General features: G+C 42.1%; 1 protein-coding gene across 4 annotated transcripts in view; it reads right to left on the bottom strand.

The window, feature by feature from the left end:
* Positions 1–26,121, bottom strand: part of RIN2 (Ras and Rab interactor 2) — a 251,239-nt gene that overhangs the window by 192,041 nt on the left and 33,077 nt on the right. For all 4 annotated transcript variants that reach the window (XM_016937522.4, XM_063803173.1, XM_024352161.3 and 1 more), the window contains exon 2: positions 17,419–17,544. Coding sequence is in view for 1 of the 4 variants with exons in the window: in XM_024352161.3 (XP_024207929.2) it covers positions 17,419–17,544 (126 nt within the window). In the remaining 3 variants the exon portion in view is untranslated. The remainder of the gene's footprint in view (positions 1–17,418; positions 17,545–26,121) is intronic.

Genomic DNA, 26,121 nt, shown 5'->3' with positions numbered 1-26,121 from the left:
ACTCAGTTTAAGGTATTTTGTTAGAGCAGCTGGAATGGACCAACCCAGTTGGTATTTACTTCCAAGTAATAACACAAGTGTTGCAACTTCTGGAATTTTCAGTTTTAGACTGTTGATTCCCCATTATGGAAGGCAAGGATTGAACTCTACCACCTCCACCCCCATCCCAGCTCTAGCAAATGTACACACTTCTTGTCTCCACATTCTCTATATGACTATGTCTCCATTTTCTCTACATGATTATATTGCAATCATGCCAATATTGTATTCATCACTGAAATACACAGTATATTACGATAAATGTTCCTCTCTTGAACAACTTAATATTGTCTTGTTTTTAGTTTTTATTTACTTTTCTCTTATTCATCCTGAAATTTGCAAATTTTCTAAATCTTCTTTCAGTTATTCAGACGCATCAGGAATTGTATCAATGTCCTCTTGTCTCAACAGAATATGGCTGGCAATCCTCTTTTACGCAGAGGTTAAGGAATTATACTTCCCATATGTTCAGGAAATATTCGATCAGGCTTTTTGTTTGTGTGACCCAGTTCTAACTGCAAGGCAACCACATGCAACTTCTACCCGGGTGCACTGTTTTCTGTTTGCATTTCCACCTCAAGCTCTCCATGCTAACAGACACGTAAAAAGCCTGAGGCCTAGCAAGGCAAAAATTGTTTCTCAAGGCTACCCAAGGATCAGACCAGAATTTGATCTTCTGACACCTTGTTTGGCTTATTTAACTGGTTAACCATTTGTCCCTGCTCTTAAACTGCTCCAATTCCTTAAACTTATAGAGCCTTTACTCTGAACAGGCAAATTAGAGTTCTCATTATCACAGACATAGCCGCCAAAGCCCCTTCAGGTTAGGTGATATCAAATGGAGGTAGGGTCACCTCTCCACCCTTAGAATAGGTGATCACAAACTGTTAATCAGCAATGCTAACTGCAAGTGGAAACTTATGGAGAATAATTGATTACTGTTAAGGCATGACTTTAGGAATTCTTTGTAAGTCTAGCTTATAAAGAAAAATCCCTTGGCTTGAAATTTTCTAAAACTAGACTCAAGGAAGTTAGATAAAAGTATGTTTGAGATAAATGAATCTGTTCCAAGTTTTTCAAAGCTGCACCAATATAGTAAGGTTCAAGCTATCCACAAATACTATTTATATGCCACTGGCAAGGGGCTGTGATCAATGTCTGTTTGAAGGCAGAAGTGTGACCCAAAATCTTCTTAACCAAAGAAGACGTTTATCTTTTTCAACATCAAATTTTCCCGTATGTTATCAAGATGAATCCATGGATTGCTACAAACTATATGAACCCCTAAAGGGAAGCTTTCTTACTTCCCCAAAGGAAGATGCTACAACAACTTTCATCGTTGCCCAAAGACAGTTGTTTGAGCCGATGCTGACCATGGCATGCAAGGTACCTTGCTCAGCAGTGACTAATCAGTTTCCCACAGGACTCTGTGGTGTAGTGGGCTCCAGAGGAAGTCAATGGCAATGAATCACAGTGCTCAGGAATGAAAAATACAGCTGTGATTCACATTAACTCAAAGAAAAGGTTGAGGGGAAACAAACCTAAAAATTAAAACCACACACATGCACGCATCAGCAAATACCACACCGAGCATGTCAGGGAAACTTCTGCTTTTGAAAAGTCCAAAGAAGAAAAAGAAAAGCAACTTTTCAAAACAAAGCCTAAGAAATCTATTGATGGCAAGATTGAACTCATATAATGCACAATGTAGTTCCATAAAAAGAAATAAATTACTTTCAGTGAGCTTGGTTTTTGTTATAAGAAAAAGGGAGCCAATGTATTGCTTTAGACCTAATTTCAAAGATTCCTATGTATACCTTCTTTAATTTTTATTGACTACTATCGAACTTTTAAATTTTAGCTTTTGCTTAAATTACTTTACCTTTGTAAGCAGAATTCTTGCCTCATTATAGGCCTTCTCTTAACTAGCATAAATTGCTTTCTCAATAATGAATTACCTAGGAACACAAAATAAGAAGGTGCAAGTTGGATTCATGGTTGTTAGACTCAACAAGCAATTTAAAAAATAAATAAACAAAATGCAAACCTCAGAGTTATTAGAACTGATCACTTTGAAACCTGCTGGAAATAATGCAGAAAGCTGTAGAGCTCAGAGCCAGTTAATAATCCACACAGATACAAATTTGAGTTTCTTTGTTGGTGCTTAAATGGATAAATATTACATGATCAAGCTTATAAAACATAAAATTAAATTAATATTTGGATAGGATTTGGTTTATTCTAACACCAGAAATGGCCAAGTGGATTTTAAAATCAGTGTAGACCAGGGCCAGGCATGATGGCTCACACCTGTAATCCTGATACTTTTTGGGAGGCTGAGGTGGGCGGATCACTTGAGGCCAGGAGTTCAAAGCCAGACTGGGCAACATATCAAGACCATGTCTCTACAAAAAAAAAAAATTAGCTGGGTATGATGGCATGCACCTGTAATCCCAGCTACTTGTGAGCCTAAGGTGGGAGGATGCTTGAGTTCCAAGAGTTCCAGTGCGGTATGATTGTGCCACTGCACTCCAGCCTGGGTGAAAGGGCAAAACCCTGTCTCCAAAATATAAAATATAAAATTACTATAGACCAGAGATTGAAGGACTTTGATCACATGAGAGGTGGAGGATTTAGGTGGACATCTGGGGTGAGATGTTATGTGACCACACCAGTTGTTGTGAGTGATTGTTGTCGTAATCAGTGATGATGTTAGACAATAAACATGTCATCTCATTTTGGAAGGCAAAGTCAATCAGGGACAAGGCAGAGTCAGACTTGTGGAAGCACTGGGGAGAGGGTGGGAGGAGGGGAAAGGGCAAGTGTGCACCGCGACCTCCCGTCCACCTACCAAACATGGGTCCAAACACCCCAGGGAGCTGAGCCCCAGGCAAGCGGCTCGATTGGATCTTACTTAACATGATTTATTTTTGTCTGATTTTTCCAAGCCTGATAGTCTCCTTGGGCCAAGCTAACCAAATGACTGAAATTTTCACTTTATATTTTATTGTGTGACCTCGTAAACACACATTTGCCCTTCATTTGCCAGTAAGAACACAACAAAACAAAGCAACATTAGAAATAGCATTTTGGGCTCCAATGCTTTATTCTCTGTTTCTTGCACGTGATACCACTATTTTTCTATTCTGACCTATTTAGCACATTTTGCTGTTTACCAAGACTGGAAGAGATTATTCATCATTTCAAATTACCCATCTGGAAGGCATTTTATAAACATGTCTAGTTTTCTATAATTTATTTATATTTCCAGATATCAAGATTCCTAAAATATGTTGAAACCACACCCCAGATAATAAAGACTATGTATTATTTTCCAGTTGAACTTTTTTCAGTATTTTTGGTAATAAAATTATGATACAACAGGTGACACAATTAATCATGTGGGACATTCAAACCCAGTGCTTTTTATATATTTAAAATAACTTTTCATTTTTTAAAAAATACATGTTTGTTATAGAACATTTAGAAGACATAAATTGTAAAAGCTACAGGTCTATTTATTAATCATTTGGAGTACATCCTTCCAGAATTTTTATGCACCTATCTGTCTCTACTTTTTTATTGTGTTTTACTTCATTTTGTAATTCCTATTATAACCTGACATGTATTATGTATTCATTTGCCCAATTGTTATAATCTATTTCTCCCACTCGAATGGAAGCCTCTTAGGGGAAAGTACTCTGCCACTTTTGTTCACTACTAAGCCCCACTAGCCTCACGTAGTATCTGGTACGTATTCGGTGTCCATGAAAGAATGAATGGTTGATGCTCACTAAATATTTGAAGAATTGAAAGAAGCCATGAAGTACAAGCCAACTGACCCAAAGTCATGATATGGCAAATGGATGGGAACTTCTTTCTTTTCCACCTCTTATTTCTTGATTTCATCTGCTATTGGCCGATTAGCCCATTAATTTGAACTCAGTCAATTAGCTGCAGGCATGCAGTTGATTCATTATATGAGAACTAGAGAGAAGTAGTGATCTGGGGACAAGGGAAAGAGTGGTGACCCCACAAATGGGGCTGACTGTGTGAGAGGCCACTGTGGAGTGGATTAGAGTGGGGAAGTCTATTGCTGAGCTTACTAGTGCCTGTGTTCTTCCTGCAGGGGTGGTGAATGAATAGCTCCCCTCAATTCCTCCATTCTCAGAATCTGACCCTGCACTGTTAGGTGGATACAAAGCAAGTGACTCTTGATCAGACCCAAAGGGACAATGCTGAGGAAGCTGAGTAACTTCTGCAGTAACCAAAGAAAGGAAGATAATCATGAGTACTCTCATGTCTTTCTTTACCCAGCATCTGGACATTTTAACCACCAACTTCCTATTCACAGACAAAAAGTAATCCAGGAGTATTATTACCAGACAATGACTATTTTTAACAAAAGATTTAAAGTCTGATCTTGCTCTTCCTTTTGATTCTTTCAGTGAGGATGTCCATGCTATGAAACAATTCCCAAGTATGCCATTCTGAATGGGGACGGGGGGTGGGCTGCAGTGTGATGGGAGCTAGAATTGCTTTTTTAACTTTTTATTCGGAAATAATTTTGAACTTACAGAAAATAATTGCAATTATCCAAACCCTTACTACTCAGGAAGGAGAAAAACAACCCAACACAAAATAAGCAAAAGATTTGAACAGACATTTTATCAAAGAAGCTATGCAAATGGCAAATGAGCACATGAAAAGATGCTTAACATCATTAGTCTGTAGGGAAAGGCTAAAACCACAATAAGATGCCACGACACATCTATCAGAATGGCTGAAATAGAAAAGAGTGATATTACCAACTGTCAATGAGGACTCAGAGAACTGGAAGCACCATACATAGTTGATGGGAACATAAAATGGTACAGTCTCTTCGGAAAACAGTTGGGTAGTTTCTTAAAGAAATAAACATAAACTTAACACATCACCCAGAAATTCCACTCATAGGTATTTACTCAAGAGAAGTGAAAATATGTGTCTACATAAAGACTTGTGTGTGGGTGTTCACAGTAGCATGATTTATAACAATAAAACTAAAAACAGTCCAAATGTAGAATGGATAAACAAAGTGTGATAAATCCATGCAATGAAATACTATTCAGCTGTAAAAAAAAGAACAAGCTATTGATACCTGCGACAACGTGGATGACTTTAATAACACTATGTTGAGTGGGAGTAGTCAGGCACAAAAGACCACATATGGTATAGTTCCACTTATGTAAAGTTTCTGGAAAGCTGTATAAATTTACTAAAACACTACACTGGTACACTTAAAATAGGTAAATTTTGTGGTATTTAAATTATACCCAAACAAAGCTTTTTTTTTTTTTAAATGGGAGCATATTCTAAATATTGTTTGTACTGTGCTTTTTTCTACTCAAAACTATAACTCAAAGAGAGTTTCATATTAGCACAGGAGATGGCCCTCATTTTTTAGTGGTTATAATGGTTCGTTGTATGATTGTGTCCAAATTTAAGTAACTCAAATAGCCATGAACGAAAAGGTCTCATTTCTCCGTTCAGACCAAAGACCTTGTAGGCATACAGTTTCTGCGTTCAGTTTTAAAAGCTACAAATTAGTTCCTTGCCTCAAAATCTCTTGAGCACCCTGTGATGGATGCTCATGGTGCCTCCCTTGTCCCCTCCACACCCACTGTTCCCATCCATGCCAAGGGTTTCCCACTGCAGGTACCCGTGAGTCTCTTCCTGAAGTCTCTCTGGTGACAGGAGCATACTTGAATCACGCATGGGTGGCCAGAAGTGCCAGGAAGTTACTGCCTTTTGAAGCAGTCCTCACCAATGATGGAAGGAAGTTGTGGATAAACACCCCAGCTCCCTTACTCTGTGGGTAAAACCACTCACAGGTGAGGTCTCCAGCACCTCGCAGAGCTCCTAGCGCCACTGAGCCCCCGTTGCCAATGGTGGCATCTGATCTTTAACACTCGTTCTTTCCCTTCTCTCTCCCATTTCCCTACCCCTCCTCCATCCTTCTGGAATCACTCACCAAATAAATTACTGCATCTAAATCCTTGTCTCAGGGGGACCAAAATAAACCACCACCAAGAAGCGACAGTTACTAATTGGTTTATACATCTGGTACTTTCCGCTTTATCCTTGTGCATTTTTTTTTATATTAAACAATCGTTATTTGCAAAACAGTACCTTGGCCGGGCACGGTGGTTCACGCCTGTAATCCCAGCACTTTGGGAGGCCGAGGCGGGCGGATCACGAGGTCAGGAGATCGAGACAATCCTGGCTAACATGGTGAAACCCCGTCTCTACTAAAAAAAAAAAAAAAAAAAACACACACACACAAAAAATTTAGCCAGGCATGGTGGTGGGCGCCTGTAGTCCCAGCTACTTGGGAGGCTGAGGCAGGAGAATGGCGTGAACCCGGGAGGCAGAGCTTGCAGTGAGCCGAGATCACGTCACTGCACTCTAGCCTGGGCGACACAGAACAAGAATAAGAGCAATTTCAGCATCAATAAACAGTAGCTAAACTAACGAGAGAGCAATCAAAAGTGCTTTAAAGGGAGCAGCACCGGCTGATGTTCTGCCGAGGCTCTGGGCATTCAGAACTTGGCTAAAGGGAAAACAGAATCAAATCGGCAGGTGCTCTGGACCCAAGCGCTCACATTGTGACCCACCTCCCTCCTGGGGGCCCTGGCAGCCCATGGTACTCTTGGCACTTCTTTTTTCATTTCTTTGAGACAGAGTCTCACTCTGTCACCCAGGGTGGAGTGCAAGTGGCACAATCTCGGCTCACTGCAACCTCTACCTCCCAGGTTCAAGTGATTCTCATGCCTCAGCCTCCCAAGTAGCTGGGACTACAGGCATGTACCACCACACCTGGCTTTTTTTTTTTTTTTGTATTATTAATAGAGACGGGGTTTTGCCATGTTGGCCAGGCTGGTCTCGAACTCCTGACCTCAAGAAATCCACCTGCCTTGGCCTCCCAAAGTGCTGGCATTACAGGTGTGAGCCACCACGCCTGGCCCCTCTTGGCACTTCTGGGCTCCTGTGGGCTGTGGATGGTGGAGCCCTAGGAGCCAAAGGGCCACTCAGGAAAGGCTGCAACTTGGCCTTGCAGTCAGCCGGCTTCTGCCTGTTGTAGTCATTTTCTTTCTGCAGCACCTGGAGTTCTGTCTCCGTGGTCACAGAGGCCATCTAGCTTTCCTGGGCTGTTCTCTCGTGGCAGAGGATCTCCCTCTGAAAACCGGAAGTGTCTTTCTTCAATTTCTGGGCCAGGCCTTGGGCCATCTTCTTGTAGTGGTTGTGGGTTGTGACGTGTGGTTCATGTATGTGTGCACCTTGTGAAGTCTCTGGTCAGGTCCAGGCAGTAGGCGTCCTCCTCTGTGGACTCCCATGAGGCCCCATCATGTGTTCTCAGTGGAGATCAGGCAGAACAGGAAGCGTCGGCTGTAGCTTCGGGAGCTCCCTCTCCAGCTGTGCCCTTGCACCCTGCAGAGAGGCCTGCTCGCTGATCAGACTTTGGACTTGTGCTGTGAGTTCTTTATGCCTTTGATGTCTTCCCACAGTTGCGTGTCTGCTTCTCCAGTCTCCCCCTCAGGACATTCGAAGGATGCACCTAAGTCACCATCGTCATCCACACACTTCAGAGGACTTGTGGCTGGGACGCTAGGGGACTGCCATATCCTGCTTCCATGTTCTCCTCCACTGACAAGTCCCCATCCTCCACATGGTCTCTACCATCCTCCAGCAGATGCAGGACGCTGGGCTGGGGTGTGGACCGGGGAGGTCAGTCGCTTCACTCCAACATTTATGACTGTTTCATTCCTGCCTTGGCCTGCTTCAGCCTTCTTTGCCTGCAAGCGTTGCTTCCGTCTGACAATTTCCTGGTCGGGCAGCTCTGTAGGTTGCTGGTGGTCACTGCTATCATTCAGATCATCTGCAATTTTCCCCTGATCTTCTGCCCCGGCTGTGAAGTATATGGACATGCTTTGCATCAGTCACTTGGGGAAGTTCAGGAGGCTTCTTTTTTGATGCTTTTTTCAGAAGCTCACCTAGGTCCTGATGGGAAAGACCTGCTTATTTCATTCAGAACCCTAGGCAGAGGGTTTGGAGCAATCCAGGACTGGCCTGTGGCATGGGTGACATGAGGCCCCCCACCAGCCTGGGGTGCTGACCGCATCGTGGCTCTGGCCTTTCCTTGGACCACGCCCTGGACCGCATCCCTTTAGGCCGGCTCTGCCCTTCTTTTCACTGCATGTCGTCTCCTGACCATAAAGGCCACCATAGCAGTGCATGCCCAGATCACCCAGGGTATCCCTAGGGTTGCTGGCACTAGTCCCAGGATTCTATACATCACTAGCACTGCCACCCCCAGGGGGCCAGCAGCAGCTGAGTAGATATTGCGTGGCGAGCAGCAGGCCCTCCATGGCTCCAGAGGGCTCTGCTGCTCTGTTTCCACTTGCCAGTGACCTGTGGACAGCTAACCGGAACCCTGCGGAGTGTTCTGTCTCTGACACAAACAGGGGCCCACCAACCAGGGTAGACCATCCATTGGGCTGGGGGAGGGGAGGCACCTCGTGCTTTAGAAAACTGTGTCCCTGATTTTGCTGTGCAAATAGAAAATGACATTACTTATACAGGGCCTTCGGGGAGTGGAAAGAGCTCATGGCAGACCCGAGCTGAGGCCACTCCAGGCCCCACCTGGCCCTACAGCCCAGCTAGACGGTCAAAGCAGAGCCGTGCCACAGCCTGTGTCTACACAAGATCCTATTCTCAGCTTTCCTTCACCCGACTCCCCTTCCCCTGACTCCTACTGGGCCATGGCGGCCTCTCTGTCCCTGCTGGGGACCAGGCTCAGGGAGGAGAGGGGCGGCCTGTGACTGTCAGGTGTGGCCTGTGAATTTATACAAACAGAAGCAAGCCACTAAGCATGCAGGCATCTTAACGGCATGCATAAGGCATATGATTTCATCCATAGTTTAATTAGAATGCACTGTAAGACACTAGCATCGAGGTCTGGGTTCATTTGCTTGCTTGCTTAGCCAATGCAAGGACACAGTATAAATAACTTATGAGTGTTTGGAAAGACATTTAATCATTTAAGGCTTAGGTTTCTTCTGCAGACCTTCTTTAGACGGCCAAGAACACAACAGTGATGCCACCCCTAGCATATGCTTTATGACTTATAACTCACAAAAAGCATAAAACTGCAAGTCTTTTCCATGCTAAGTTGGAAAAAGTCCTGTAAATTTAAGGCTGCAAATTCCAACCAACATAAAAGCTTTGCCTCTTCTCCTTCCAGCTAAACTGCATCCATGCCAGATGAGAGAGCCAAGGTATTGAGAGAAGCACAGAAAAGACATTTTTGCAGAATCCAAAACCTTCTCCTAAAATTTAGGAAAACACACACATCAATATGACTGACAATTTATTCATTCTACTTGCTGCTCTTATTTCATTCTGACAAGTTTGGGCAACTGGTGTGTGCTGAATCCAAGTCTGATCATTTGAGGCAGCTGCTGAAGTGTTAACAGGTTGTCACTGTGGAGGAACAAGCTCACCATCTCCAAACACTTCATAATTCTAAGGTGAAAAAAGCCATCATACAAGATAAAGTAACAATTCCCAGCTCAGGTCTGAGATAAAGAGATTCCTGGAGCCTTAGGGTGTACAGCTTTTAGTATCATCTCATCTCCCATTAATAACAACTTAGAATATCATTAAGGTTTTGGGATTTTGCCAAAAGTGATAACTAAAACTAGCACTGGTAAAGACTTAAATTTCACATCATGTTTGCCCAATTTGGCAGAAGATAGAGGAAGCATGGTAGATTGCCTTATTGGTCTTAAGCCAAGGTCAACAGTGGAAACTCCTCCAGCAAAGGCAGAACACATTTCTCTGCCTCTTGACTTAGGTTTGGCCATGTGACTTGCTTTGGCTAATAGAATAATACAAAAATGTCAGTGTGCCGATTCCAAGCACAAGCTTTACAAGGTTTCTTGGGCTCCCACTTATACTCATGCACTTTTGCCATTGTCACAGGAGAGCTTTCCTCAGGTAGCCATGCCCACCAACCTGGACTTAGCTTGTGCTAAGTGTTGCTGGCCTGAACCCAGACATCAGTGGGAAGCCAAGCCTAGCTGAACCTGTGTAGGAAGCAGCGTCACCTAGCTGAGCCCAACCTAGATCTGCCAGATCCCAGCTAACCTCTGTTTGCATGAGCTAAACAGATATTTATTATCAATTTCTTGTCTTTTTCTTTTTGAGACAGGATCTTACTCTGTTGCCCAGGCTGGAGTGCAGTGGTGCAATCATGGCTCACTGTAGCCTCGAGCTCCTGGACTCAAGCAATCCTCCCACCTTAGCTTGCCTATTAGCTAGGACTACAGATGCACACCACCATGCCTGGCTAATTTTTGTTATCTTTTGTAGAAATGAGGTTTCGCCATGTTACCCAGGCTGATCTCAAACTTCTGTGCTCAGGCAATCCTCCCACCTCAGCCTCCCAAGATGCTGGGATTACAGGTGTGAGCCACCGCACCCAGCTCAGTTTTCCTACTGAGTTTGGAGATGGTTGGTTGCACATGTAAAAGCTGATGCCAGAGCAAAGGGGAAGTACAGGAAGCCAGGGAGAATAGTGCGTAGTAGGTTTCTCCTCTTTCCTTCCCTGGAAAAATGGGTGGCAACGTACAGGATATAATCATGATGTTCATAGTTGCTTTTTAAAAAGTCCATCTCACGCCAGTTAGAATGGCGATCATTAAAAAGTCAGGAAACAACAGATGCTGGAGAGGATGTGGAGAAATAGGAACGCTTTTACACTGTTGGTGGGAGTGTAAACTAGTTCAACCATTGTGGAAAACACTGGGGCGATTCCTCAAGGAACTAGAACTAGAAATACCATTTGACCCAGCAATCCCATTACTGGGTATATACCCAAAGGATTAGAAATCATTCTACCATAAAGACGCATGCACACTCACGTTTATTGCAGCACTGTTCACAATAGCAAAGACTTGGAACCAACCCAAATGCCTATCAATGATAGACTGGATAAAGAAAATGTGGTGCACATATACGCCATAGAATACTATGCAGCCATAAAGAAGGATGAGTTCATGTCCTTTGCAGGGACATGGATGAAGATGGAAACCATCATTCTCAGCAAACTATCACAAGGACAGAAAACCAAACACCGCATGTTCTCACTCATAAGTGGGAGTGAACAATGAGAACACATAGACACAGGATAGGGGAGCATCACACACTGTGGCCTGTCAGAGGTTGGGGGCTGGGGGAGGGATAGCATTAGGAGAAACTCCTAATGTAGATGACGGGTTGATGGGTGCAGCAAACCACCATGGCACATGTATACCTATGTAACAAACCTTCATGTTCTGCACATGTACCCCAGAACTTAAAGTATAATAATTAAAAAAAAAAAAAAAGTCCTTGTAACTTGGGCCAGGCACAGTGGCTCTTGCCTGTAATCCCAGCACTTTGGGAGGCTAAGGCAGGCAGATCATCTGAGATCAAGAGTTTGAGACCAGCCTGGCCAACATGGCGAAACCCTGTCTCTACTAAAAACACAAAAATTAGCTGGGTGTGGTGGTGCGTGCCTGTAATCCCGGCTACCCGGGAGGCTGAGGTAGGAGAACTGCTTGAACCCAGGAGGTGGAGGTTGCAGTGAGCCGAGATTGTACCACTGCACTCCAGCCTGGGTGACAGAGTGAGACTTCATCTCACAAAAAAAATAAGGTCGCTATAACTTCTTTCAAGAATATCCTAACTTCTGAGTCCCATAGTTGGACTATTTGAAGATGAATCCTACACAGTCTGTCGCAGTGATGGTGGGATTGAGCCCTGGTGCCCACAGTGGTAACCTGCTCATGTCACAGACTGTATGGCCTCTTTGCCCTCCGTATGCCACTCCCTACTCCCTCATTGTGCTTCAGGGCATCCCTGCCCATATAAATACTAGCATCCCAATTTTTGACCAAAGCTAAATCTCATTGTAATAAATAGTAACTAACACTCACTGAACACTTGAATGTGCCAGACGCCATGACACACAGGTAACTTGACTTCTCAGTGCTTCAGTTTTCTCATCTGTAAAATAAGGATAAGAATAGTGCCTACCTAAATAAACTAGAAAATCTAGCAGAAACGGATAAATTACTGGACACAAAGACCCTCCCAAGACTGAACCAGGAAGAAGTTGAATCCCTGAATAGACCAATAACAAGTTCTGAAATTTTGAGGGAGTCATAAATAGCCTACCAACCAAAAACAAAACAAAACAAACAACAACAACAGCAAAACAAACAAAAAAAAACCCAGATGGATTTACCGCTGAATTCTACCAGAGGTACAAAGTGGAGCTGGTACCATTTCTTCTGAAACTATTCCAAACAATTGAAAAGGAGGGACTTCTCCCTAACCCATTTTATGAGGCCAGCATAATCCGGATACCAAAACCTGGCAGAGATACAACAACAACAAAAAACTTCAGGCCAATATCCCTGATGAACATTGATACAAAAATCCTCAATAAAATACTGGCAAACCAAATCCAGCAGCACATCAAAAAGCTTATTCACCACGATCAAGTCAGCTTCAACCCTGGGATGCAAGACTGGTTTGATATATGCAAATCAATAAAGGTAATTCATCATATAAACAGAACTAAAGATAAAAACCACATGATTATCTCAATAGATGTAGAAAAGGCCTCCAATAAAACTCCACATCCCTTTATGTTAAAAACTCTCAATAAACTAGGTATTGATGGAACATACTTCAAAATAATAAGAGCCATTTATGAGAAACCTACAGTTAATATCACACTGAATGGACAAAAGCTGGATGCATTCCCCTTGAAAACTAGCACAAGATAAGGATGCCCTCTTTCACCACTCCTATTCAACATAGTATTGGAAGTTCTGGCCAGGGCAGTCAGGCAAGAGAAAGATAAAAAGGGAATTCAAATAGGAAGAGAGGAAGTCAAATTGCCTTTGTTTGCAGATGACATGATCCTATATCTAGAAAACCACATTGTCTCAGCCCAAAAGCCTCTTAAGCTGATAAGCAACTTCAGCAAAGTCTCAGGATGCAAAATCAATGTGGGAAAATCGCAAGCATTGCTATACACCAACAATAGACAAGCAGAGAGCCAAATCATGAATGAACTCCCATTCACAATTGCTATAAAGAGAATAAAATACCTAGGAATACAGCTAACAAGAGAAGTGAAGGGCCTTTTCAAGGAGAACTACAAACCACTGCTCAAGGAAATCAGAGATGACTCAAACAAATGGAAAAACATCCCATGCTCAAGGATAGGAAGAATCAATATCGTGAAAATGGCCATACTGCCCAAAGCAATTTATAGATTCAATGCTATTCCCATTAAACTACCATTGACATTCTTCACAGAATTAAAAAATAACTACTTTAAAATTCACATGGAACCAAAAAAGAGTCTGTATAGGTAAGACAATCTGGAGCAAAAAGAACAAAGATCTGATTTTTAGTTTTGAGTTAAGTCTTTAATCCATCTTGAGTTGATTTTTGTGTAAGGTATAAGGAAGGGGTCCAGTTTCAATTTTCTGCATATGCCTAGCCAGTTTTCCTAGTACCGTTTATTAAATAGGGAATCCTTTCCCCATTGCTTGTTTTTGTCAGGTTTGTCAAAAATCAGATGTTTGTAGATGTGTGGTCTTATTTCTGAGATCTCTATTCTGTTCTTTTGGTCTATGTGTCTGTTTTTGTACCAGTATCATGCTGTTTTAGTGACTGTAAACTTGTAGTATAGTTTTAACTCAGGTAGTGTGATGCCTCCAGCTTTGTTCTTTTTGCACACAACAAGCCTTCAATAAATGCTAGTTATTTTCCAGCAAGACTTGCTTATCCTTATTACTATCAGGCTTCTAAGCTGCATCTGCTAGGGTTGAAAGAACAGGGTAGAATTGAGGAAAATAAAGAGGTAAAAGAGAATGAAGAGAAAGGAATACATTTCATCTTCATTAAGTCACTTTACAATTCTCAGCCCGCAGATGGCAGTGCTGGCCTTTTTCACTAATCAGTGAGCAGGTAGAACAACAGGAAAAATAAAGCATTCTCCGTTAATTGTATTTAGTTAATGAAGTTCTATCGCACTGAGGGCAGGAGAAGCCTGAGAACAAGAGAAGATAAAAGAGGGGTCTAGTGGGAGAGGCTGGTTAGGTTGTGCTCCTTGGAGTATAGGTCTAAGGCATGGACTGTGTCCAAGAGAGGATACATTGTTTCCAACAGGGTCCAGCAGGGGCTGGAAGACTTCCCTCAGGTGTGCAGATGACTAGGGCTTGCTCTAGATGGTGCCAGAGCACTCCTTGGTGTACCATGAAATAGGGCACTAAAACCTAGCTTTCGAGGGGGACTTCAGGACTCAGTCAAGGTGGAGAAGGGGATGGGTCACTCAGTTGGTATTAAAAATTAACCATCCCTAGCGACCCAGGTGAAAGTAGGGACTACCCAAAGGTGGCTGACTGACTGCTTGCCAAGGAATTCTCCTTCAGTGATGTCATCCCTCCAGCCTGCCTTTCTATAACACAGCCTCACTCCAGACCTTTAGTCACACTGTGGCAAGGGGAAGGGAGGGAGGCCAAGCCCCAGGAGCTTTGGCTATACTTTATTTATTTTTTTTTTAAAAGAAACTTTCTGTAGAGATAGTGCCCAAGCTGATCTTGAACTCCTGTCCTCAAGCAATCCTCCTGCCTCGGCCTCCCAAAGGGCTGAGATTACAGACATGAGCCACCACACCTGACCTGGCCATACCTGGTAGGGGCAGCTCTTTCTGCCAAGCATGTAGGTCACCTAAGCACGGGGTGCTCGGGACAGGGCCCAGTGAAGTCACCTGGCCTGCTCCAAATTCCGCCTTGATGCTGCCTAACTGGGTGATGTAGGACAAGTGACTTAACCTCGTGAGACTCAGTTTTCCCATCTGTAAAATAAGAATAATAACAATCCCACCTGTATAGGGCTGTCGTGATGATTAAATGTGACAACGGATGATGTGGTCATCAGTTCTCCAATGTTGTATATTGGCTTTTCCCCTCTTGAAAATATTTTTTGCTTGGATAACCTAATGAAATATTGTATCTCAGAGTCCTGTGGCAGTTCCTATTATTGTTTATTTTACAACTGCATTTTATTGAAGTTATTTATTTATGAAAGTCAAACACAGGGATGTTTTATCTAACAGGAAGGACAGAGGAAGTGAGAAATCTTTGGCCTCAAAAGACAAACCTACAACATCATGATAAGACTTCAGTATTTATACCTGGAACTATGTACTTCCTTACTCTGTCATCATTATTATCAAGAAAATTCACATCTAATGCTCTTTGGTGCTTATTTAACATGCATTTATTAGATATCTGCTCAGGTAAGGGTCTTTGCTAGAAGAAAAGAGGTGAAGAATAGGAAAGACAGACCAATCCTGGGCCTTCCCGAAATAAAACTAGGGATAGAGACATTGATCACAGAATCACATAATGATGCCAGGCGCGGTGGCTTACGCCTGTAATCCCAGCACTTTGGGAGGCCAAGGCGGGCGGATCACGAGGTCAGGAGATCGAGACCATCCTGGCTAACATAGTGAAACCCCATCTCTACTAAAAATACAAAAAAATTAGCCGGGTGTGGTGGTGGGCGCCTGTAGTCCCAGCTACTCGGGAGGCTGAGGCAGAAGAATGGCATGAACCCGAAAGGCAGAGGGTGCAGTGAGCCGAGATTGTGCCACTGCACTCCATCTTGGACGACAGAGTGAGACTCTGTCTCAAACAAACAAAAAAGAACTCCATTTCAAAAAATAATAATAATAAAATAAAAGAATTACTTGATGATTATTTTACATGATAAGGAAAAGAATATTTTGTAATATGAGCAGATACCACAGGATCTAAATTCATGGAGGGAAGGTAGACAGCTTCCTGAGAGAACTCGACATTTAAGTCAGAACGGGAGGCACCCAACCAAGGTACAAATTAAGAAATAGAGCAACAACATATTGTGCAGAGATAGTTCTCTAACATTTTTCTCTGTTATTCCTCTTACTCTGCAAAGGTTTGCTTTCTCTGAGAGCAGTTGTGTCTACAGGGCAGCTAAGGCCCAGCTCCCAGCCCAGAAAGAATGTGTAGTTAGAGCAGTGGTGAACCTCACAAGCTTGAAATCAGGCAGCTCCGGGTTGAAACTCCAGCAACACATTCAATAGTTGTGTGGCCTTAGGTAAGTCAGTTCATCTAATTCAACTTCTGTTTTCTTACTTGTAAACAAGTGTAATGATATTTTACACTTCAAACAGTGTTGCTGTGGGTTTAAATGAAATAGCTGAAAACAACGTTTATTTTGCTCATGAATCTGCTATAGGAGCAGGGCTCAGCAGGGATGGTTCAGCAGGGACAGCTTATCTCTGCTCGATTTAGCATCAGTGGGGGCAGCTCAAAGGCTGGGGGCTGGAGCCAGCCTTCTAAGTCCCATGTCAGTGGGGCTGTCAACTGGAGCACCTACATGTGGCCTCTCTGCAGGGCCTGGCTTCCCAGAAACATGGTGGCTGGGTCTCAAGGACATGTATCCTAAGGGATTTAGAGAGCTACATGGAAGCCCCGTCACCTTTGCTAATCAAGACTTTGATGTCACTCGGCATCACTTTGCCACATTCTTTATGTCAAGGCAGTCACTGGGTCCTGCTCAGATTCAAGGAGAGGGAAAATAGACCTCTCCACTTGATGGAGGAGTAGCAAGGTTTTGGAGGAGCCATGACTGTGACCCATGTTGAAAAATATGATCTGCCATAGTGGCCTATACTGAAATCCCATCAATGCAATTTCCTTTCAATGTGAAGATTTATAATTCTATTAAAAAAAAACTACAAAAAGTGGAGAACAGGAAGCAAGGTGGTGGGAACTGAAGAAAGAGAAGTAGAATCATTACTGCCATGTCCTCTTTCAGTTATTGCCAGGTTCTTTGTACTCGGCAGTGGTGTCATCCCTCAGACGGGGCAACAGCAGTGCCCACCTCATGGTGGTGTTGTGATAATTGAATGAACTAACCCATTAAAGTGCTTAAAGCTGTGCTTGGCCCATGATGAGAGCTCTGAAAATGTGAATGGTTTCCCTTTATGCTCGTGGGCTCCTAACTTGTCCTGATCTTGATGTGGCCCTGCTGCCAGTGTATCATGGACAGAATCCCTCAGACAGCTGGAAAACATCCTCCCTGTTGCTCTGTCGGAGCAAAGTCCCTTCCACGACCACATATCACAACTATAGCACATGATATTCCCAATCACACTGATGAGCTTGGAAATGAAGAAAACGCTGGGGTGGCGCACACTGGATTTATGGTCTCGCTGCTACGTACCCCTTCACGCCAGCATCTCTTCTCCTCTCCCACTGCAGTTCAGCCCAACCTCCCCAGCATTCTGAAGGGCTTGCACATTTTATCTTTTCTGGTAGATGTTCAGAAGTCCAGATCTCTCGTCTCCATCTACAACACAAAAATTGACCATTCAGGGTTTTGTATGTATATTAAAAACACAATGAACAACCACACAGAGGACTTGCTTCCTAGTCTGGCTCTGGGAGGAGACATTGCGAAATGAGAACACAGTGATGGCCTTTCCTTCCCATTCCTGGTCCTCCACCTCTGGACCAGGAAACCGAGGAGGGAGATTTCTTTACCAGAATGCCCTCTAAATCCCTGTGCCAATGCTCAGATTTTAAAAACTCTAAATGATCTTTCATGAATGGAACTAATTAACAAGCATCCTGTCTTCCCCACCAGTTAAGTGACAATTCTTTTCCTTCCCTTATCCCTTGCATCACATCGCTTCCTACAAAAAGGATCCCGAAATCTTCCAGTCTAGGATTCTGGAGATGGGGCTAATCAGAATAAGAAATTCCTATATTGCCAGGCACAGTGACTGGCATCTATAATCCCAGCACTTTGGAAGGCAGAGGTGGGTGGATCGCTTGGGCTCAGGAGTTTGAGACCAGCCTGGGCAACATGGTGAAATCCCGCCTCTACCAAAAATATAAAAAATTAGCCAGGCATAGCGACACACGCCTGTGGTCCCACCTACTGGGGAGGCTGAGGTGGGAGAATTGCTTGAGCCTAGGAGGCCGAAGTTGCAGTTAGCAGAGATTATGCTGCTGCACTTCAGCCTGGGTGACAGAGTGAGACTCCATTTCAAAAAAAAAATTCCTATATTATCCTATATTTCATTTTTAACTGTTTGAATCAGTATCCTAGCCTTTTCAAAATTACCTAAGTACATGCATGAATGCAGTCACCTTGCTTGAAAACGCAAATATTAGATCAAAGCTCAAGTTCCCTTTGACCATCACCATTAACTCCTATATCCTTGGCAGAAGTGGGCATTTTTATAATTTAAATTATATCTTTCCAGATTGCTTCTGTGCATTCCAATATCCTATTACACGCACACACACAAACACACATGCACACACGCACACACACACGTTATGTGTTTCTTTTCTAAATATGTTTCTCATGTGCTCCACTCTCCTGCTTGTTCTATCCTCAGGATGTCCTATCAAACTCCCAACATCGGTATAAGAAGGTTATCTCATTCTTTTTTTCCCACTGCTTTCCTAATACTTCATAGTCTTGGCTCCTTTGTCAGGCTCTATAACTGGACTCTGACTTCCCCTCCATCTCCTACCCTGGAAATCTCGCACACAGATGCACACACATCCCTTCCTTCATGTCTGGGTCCATGTTAGCTTTCTGGTGTGGAATATCCTCCCTGTCCCTCTCCTCTTCCTTGAGAAGATTCAGCTCTTGGGCTGGGATGCAACATACTTGGGCTTCAGTCCCAGATGAGTTGCTCAGGCAAATTACTTAACCTGGGTTCTTATATAAAAAATAGGGTAATTGTAATAGCATTTATTATATTTCAAAGCATTGCTCTAAAGATTAAGTAGAATAGGCCGGGCGCAGTGGCTTACACCTGTAATCCCAGCACTTTGGGAGGTCAAGGCTGGCAGATCACGAGGTCAGGAGATCAAGGCCATCCTGGCTAACACGGTGAAACCCCATCTCTACTGAAAATACAAAAAATTAGCCGGGTGTGGTGGCAGGCGCCTGTTGTCCCAGCTACTCGGGAGGCTGAGGCAGGAGAATGGCGTGAGGAGGAGGTTGCAGTGAGCTGAGACACCGCCAACCTGGGCAACAGAGCAAGACTCCGTCTCAAAAAAAAAAAAAAAAGATTAAGTAGAATAATCCATAGAAAGCATTGGTCCATTGCAGGTTATTTAGTAAATGCTCAAACAATGTGACCTGCCACCACCGTCAATGTTAGTGAACATCATCATCATCATTTTTCAGGAATCATTTAAATCCCACTTTCCTTCTTAATCCAGATTTTCCTCTGAACCCCTGCTTCACACACATAGGACTACTCAAAATCATCCCAATAAACATTAAGCTACGTTGACATCACTTCACAATGTCTTCTAATCTTTACTAATAGGTAGGTCTTGGATTCGATGTACTGCCCCACTGTATTCAGGGCAAGCTTCATAAATCACACAGAGTAAAGGGAGTCTGTTGCATGGTTTATATTATGGTATTAAATAAGTATGTGCAAATAAAATAACTAGGTGTAAATGGCCTATGTTCTTGCTTTTACATAGTTACAAAACCAAGCACAATTGTAAATTATATAAGAACAAGAATGTAAATGAATATAATTAAAAGTAACTCAATTAATGCAAGGGATAATGTTTTCCTGAAACTAAGTCACTCTTGCATCATAAATACGGTGGGCCTGCATATTCTAAGAGAGGAAGGGCTTACATGAGAGAACAAGTCAAAAATTACCCTGACAGCTAATTTGCTGTGTGCAGAGGCTCACACTAGTGATAAGCACCTATAAACTGAGACCACCTGGGGGAACAGCAGACTCCAGTGCCCTGCGTCATGCTGATGCTGGGACACTCACTTACTGAGTGGAATGGCAGCTGGAATTGCTCACACAATTCAGATTATTCCAATCTCTTTCACTCTCTCTTTGAATTCTCCCACTACATTTCTCTATCAGAACTACTGGGCAGCTTTCATTCATCCTCCCCCATTACACTGCATTTGGCCTTCACTTTGGGGAAAACAAAAAACAAAAAACATTGACTCTGTGTGAAGTCTCCTCTGACCATCTTCATACCTTGCAACAATCTCAGTTTATGGGATGATTTGGCCCCAAGGCAAATTAAATAAACTCAAACTCAGAGGCAGACACTGAAATTACTTGGCAGAACTTGGTCCCAAGGCTCAATTCTTTGGGATTCTCCAACCTGGCTGCACATCTGTGAAGCTTTAAGCAAGCTCCAAGCCCAGAGTACATCCCAAATCAATTTGGGGATGAGAACCCTATTTTTGAAGCTCCCTGCGTGATTCCAATGTGCACTGAAGGTTGAGAACAGGAATCTATTGACTCATAGCTTTCAAACACGTTTGACCATCCATCCATGGTAATAAATATATTTCACATCATGATCCATACCCAGGCATACACATACAAAACAGAAACAAACATTTTGTAGAACAATACTTAACTGTTACTACCAACCGTACACTCTAATATTTTCCATTTTCTTCACTTTTATTTAAAACAATGCTGGATATACCCAACTTCACCCCTTAATGAACCACAGTTCACTGGGGGATCATGACCTACAGCTTGAAAAACTTTGCTGTAGTTAGTCCAGAATGTAATTTGATTAATTAGTAAATGTTATCCTTGATATAAAAACATACTGGATTTCAGACATTCCAAAGGAGGATATGTGAATTCCTGAGAATAAGTCCATATAGAGGCCCGTTTTGAAAATCTTTACTATGGACCAAATCCTTCATTTTACAAAACAGAAAAGGTCAAACTCCTATATACATTCCTCCTGGATGTGTACGTGCCTGTGTGTGTTACACTTTGCCCTAACCTACTTTTCTTTTCTCTTTTCTTTTATTTTCTTTCTTTTCTTTGCTCTTTTCTTCCTTCTCTTCTCTTCTCTTTCTTTCTCTTCTCTTCTTTCTTTTTTTTAGACAGCTTCATTCTGTCGCCCAGGCTGGAATGCAATGGTGCAACCTCGGCTCACTGCAAGATTATAGGCTGAGCCACTGCGCCCAGCCCTTTATTTCATATTTTCATGTGCCATTTTGTCTATTTGAAAAATCCTTAAGTGATGACACTGTGGACCCTTAAACATAGAGCTTCTGGAGCTTAGTGATGTTACTTCAGTGTGTGTTGTTTGGGGGTGCTGGTCTTTTTTTCCTTTGCCCATGATGCATGGGGTAGGTGTGTGCATTTTAACATTTGTTGACTGAGTTTTAGCATTCTAGGACATATTTCCAATTTGGATTTGACACAATGGCACTCTAAGGAGGCTGAAAAAAATGCTCGTTTAGTCTTATAGAGAAGGGGATTTGCTGTCACGTGCAGGATCTCAATAGTTAGGCTGTTTTCCAGCCTAGAACTCCTTCTAACATCAGACTGTATTGTTTTAGATCTCTGACACCCTTATCTCAAGGGCAAAATAGAGGGTAATAAAAAATCCAATTTTCATTAATATTGCTTCAGTAGCATCCACAAGTATTTAAAACTAAGTTTTCTGAGGACCTGAGGGGAAAAAAGACTCACCAGGCAAAATGCTATTGGTCAACTTCCAAAGGGGTTTTTACTTGAAAACTACAATAAACAGCCAAACCCAAACAATCTAAAAAATAGACACAAAACTGAACTTGCACTGAATACGTATGACATATGCTACGACATCTTACAGAAACTAAGATATTACTACAGAAACAAAAACACTATAGCCACTTACAAATGGTGCTTTTCCGTAAGAAGAAATATAATCACATATTAAAAACAGAAACAGACTGACTGAGACTTCCCTGCGAGTCCGGGTTAAGCAGCTGGAACAACTTGGGATGCTGTCCTGACCTTCCTGGGCCAGTGTCACCGCATGTGTACACGAGAGTATTTCCTCAGCAAAGTGCCTGTGTTTTAAATGGGTTATTGAACTTTAACAGGGTTGTGTTCCTAAGAGAAATGCAAATTCTTTTAAAACTTACATTGGTTTCTCAACAAACTAGAGTTTCTCTAAAGACAACTGAAGTGTTTCTACCTTTGAGGATTCTAAATTGTCTTAAATTTTAATTTAATTTTTCTATGGAGGAAAGCCAAATTTATGAAGGGGATTGTCTTGATCAGAATTATTCATGAATTAACCAAATGCGGAGTAAGCATCTAGTAGGTGCGAGGCGTTGTGAGAAATCCTGAGTCGCTGTTCTCATAGAAACCCTGAAGTCCTTATAAAGAAATTTATACATTAAAACCTGCAAGGTAATAACAGGTTGAAGAAAATGAAATACAACTAGATTTAATTTTTCTTAATCCAGTAGTCACAACTCTAGAAACTGAAGTAGTTGCTTATTTTTCCACATATTTTGATAGCATCATCTAGAAGGTTCATATGAACGTTATTCATCATTACCTAGTATCACTGTATCTTTGTGTTTTTTTTTTTTTTTTTTGATACAGGGTCTCACCCTGTTGCTTAGGCTGGAGTGCAGTGGTGCAATTTTGGCTCAAGGCAACCTCCACCTCCTGGGTTCAAGTGATTCTCCTGCCTCCGCCTCCCGCCACCTCACCTGGCTAATTTTTGTATTTTTAGTAGAGATGGGGTTTCGCCATGTTGGCCAGGCTGGGCTCGAACTCTTGACCTCAGGTGATCTGCCCGCCGTGGCGTCCCAAAGTGCTGGGATTACAGACGTGAGCTACTGCACCCAGCCCACTGAATCTTTTTTTGAAGATTTGCACATGCAGGCCACTTGCTGGGTGCCATTTTGAAATCTGCTGTTGGTGGAGTTCATCTCTCACTAAAGCCTTTCTTTTCTTTTCTATTCTGTACATGTTGACTATAGATGCATTATTCTTTGGATCCTTAATTGTGATTTTCGGTATATTATTTTCCCTGATCTTCTCTTAAAGGAGGTAAAATTGGTTCAGTTCATCCTGCCTTAGTGTATCCAAGCTTCACAGATGAAAAGATTCAGTGACCAATTTGATTGATTTTTGTTAGGTACTCAATCCTGCCCGTGTTATCTTCATGACTGGACCACATCTCTGGTGTTGGCTCAGGCTAAGAATTTACTCACCCAGCTATGAGCTTTCTCATTCCAATTCCCTGTACTTCCCTATCTAGCAACCCCAGCAATGCGTCAGTAGCTACCATGCGGAACCCAAATCTAGGCTTGTTCAGTCTTTCCCCACAGCTTTTCCTACAAAACGATGAATTCTCAACCTTAGAAAGTGTTAAAAACATTGTTCTGTAATCCTAATAACCTGGAAAATTTGGAGTTACTCAAAGTAAAATAAGTTTCTTTGTGCAAGATTTCTAGAGCATCTCTGCTAGTATAATCTAAAAAGGTCAAAGTATGTTCCAGCATCTCCCAAAACCCTTTGACTTTTCGTTTGTGAAAACCTCAGGATTAGGCCAGCTGTGAAGATAGTGCCCTGGAGTACTTCTTTTCTCCCTCCCTTTTTCCTTTCCTTTTTTTTTCTTTAAATTAATTGTACTAGAGAAAGGCATTGCCATCTCCCCCTCTGGGGTACGAGAGACAGAAAGACTAACATTCAAGGAAAACCATGCTATTATCACAGGAAAGCCCCTCTGTGGCTGAGCCATCCAATATAGCAGCCACGGGCCCTGTTTGGCAATCGAGCACCTGAAATGTGGCAAGTCTGAATAGGAATGCTTTGTAAGTAGAAAATATGCTCCAGGTTTTGAAGACTTAATACAAAAAAATTTTAAATGCTTCAGTAATAAATTTTCATATTGATCATATGTTGAAATATTGAATTAAATATGATATCTTATTAAAATTAATTTTACCTATTGCTTTTGACTTTCTAAAATGTGACTACAAAAAATTTTAAATTACATATGCAACTCATGTTATATTTCTATTGGACAGTGTTGCCTGATGGAATAATTCCCAAAGCCTTACAGGTCATCAATACCCCTTGGCTGGGCTGCTGTATTTGCTGTATTCTGAACACATACACACAAACACAATGCTATATTCTGAACACACCAGACACACACACACACACACACACACACACACACAGTGGCTGCTTAGCCTAAAATACCTTGCCCTCCGCAGCCATCTCCTGTTACCATCCTGCCAAACTTTTAAGATCCACCTCAAAACATAATAGGCAATTGCTAGCAGGTTTTCAGAAGTGATTCCATGCCAGGCACTATGCTGAGCCCCCTCCTCCCTCAAATCACCCCGACAGCCAATGAAGGGGTAATAGCATATGCTCATTTTGTAGCTGGAAGAGGTGAGGTAACCTGCTTAACGCTATGTGCTGGTCAGTGGCAAACTTGAGTCTTCTTTAGCTTGTCAATCACCAAATCATCTTTGGTTTGTCATCACTGTCCCCCCTTTAGCCCCTCTGGTGGCTCTTGCCTCACCTCCCCATGTGTGCGCTAAGTCCTCAATGGCAGGCACCCCTTGCTCCTGTGAGCTTTGCTTCCCTCACTTTCCAGATCTTAGTTCAAGTGTCTTTCTCACAACACACATCACTCATTACATCCTATTACCACTGCTTTGACATTTTGTTTCAGGCACATGATACCCTCTGATGACCCGGGTGGATTCTGCTCTTGTTTAAATGTTCACGAGAAATGACACTATGAGGCCTCAGTCAATATTTGGTTAAGGTAAAGCATGTTATATACTTGAATATCTTCCTTTCGCCATCTTTTAGAAATGTATATTTTTGCTGTTAAAATGGGAATTAAGTGCATTGATGAGGGTGACCATTACAGACAGGTAGACCCTAAAAAGCCAAGGCAAACCACGCCAGCTGGAAGTGGAATTTCCGCTGTGGTAGAATTTGCCTCTGAAGACCTTCACAGGCAGTTCCTCTGTCCACAAAGAAGAATTTCTTCCTTTCAGCTCATACTGTCGACTTGGCCTTGTCAACTGCTCTGGCCATGTCCCTGGAAGGAGTCCCACTTGTCCTTCCTCTTCCCCCAACCATGGAAAACAACCTGAGAAAAAGCTGGATGGGGGAGGGAAGGAAAAAATACACATTTCCTTTTCAACATTATTAAAGGAATGAAGATAATAATTATGGGTAATTCTAAAACATGAACATTTTAGGTAAGTTTAGATGACTTTATTCCTTACCTGTTGCCTGAAGTGGACATGATACAGGCAAAGAAAGCCTTGCTAGTTGCACTAAGACAACCCCAGTGCTGAGTTTGCATGAGAATACGAGCATTTCCTCAAAATGCCTCCTGTTAACAGTTCTAGGAATACTTATTTCAAAGAATAATTTATCTTTGGAAAAAGAAATTAAAGTTCCTATGAAAAATAAGGATTTATATTTGTTATATTTTTCATTCCCTTTCCAAAGACATTTGTGTAATGAAGAAAATTTAGATTACTTTAAAATGAACTTCTTAGTTAACTTTCCTCAACTGATGATCTCTGTTTTCCCTAGAGAAGTCATGTTACTGTAATTTTATGAAGCTTTTCTCACTTCCACATAATAATATCTGAGGCAGGGGGCACATCTCCTCTTTGGTGGATCAGGTATTCTTTCAAAGATCAAGCTAAGAATTTTGTTGACCTTAAATTATCTAAGCCTTAGCACTGTAACTCCCAAATTATATTCTTTGGTGTCTTCTTAAATATGTAACAGGAAATTAAATAACATCCACAGAATTGTATTTTAGTCATTTTCTCAAATAAATTCATTCACTTTTTTGGAAAACTTTTCTTATCTTTAGAAATGACCAGTAGTTTTAGAAATACATATATATCTGTGATAATTTTCCAATCATTTCTAATTCTATTTTTCCAATTAAAGAAATGGGACAAGTAATTCATTTGTTTATTCAATTTCAAAGCCACTGGCTGATTTTGTTCAAGGTCTAAGCTATACATTACAGGAACACACATGAAGTCCTGTTTTTCTTTGTGGGCCATCTGAAAGAGATGCAGAAGATGAGTGTAGTTTTG

This window comes from Pan troglodytes, chromosome 21, assembly GCF_028858775.2.
Source record: "Pan troglodytes isolate AG18354 chromosome 21, NHGRI_mPanTro3-v2.0_pri, whole genome shotgun sequence".
Classification (NCBI taxonomy): Eukaryota; Metazoa; Chordata; class Mammalia; order Primates; family Hominidae; genus Pan; species Pan troglodytes.
Note: the sequence above shows the minus strand (reverse complement) of the source record. Positions and strands in the feature narration are given on the sequence as shown.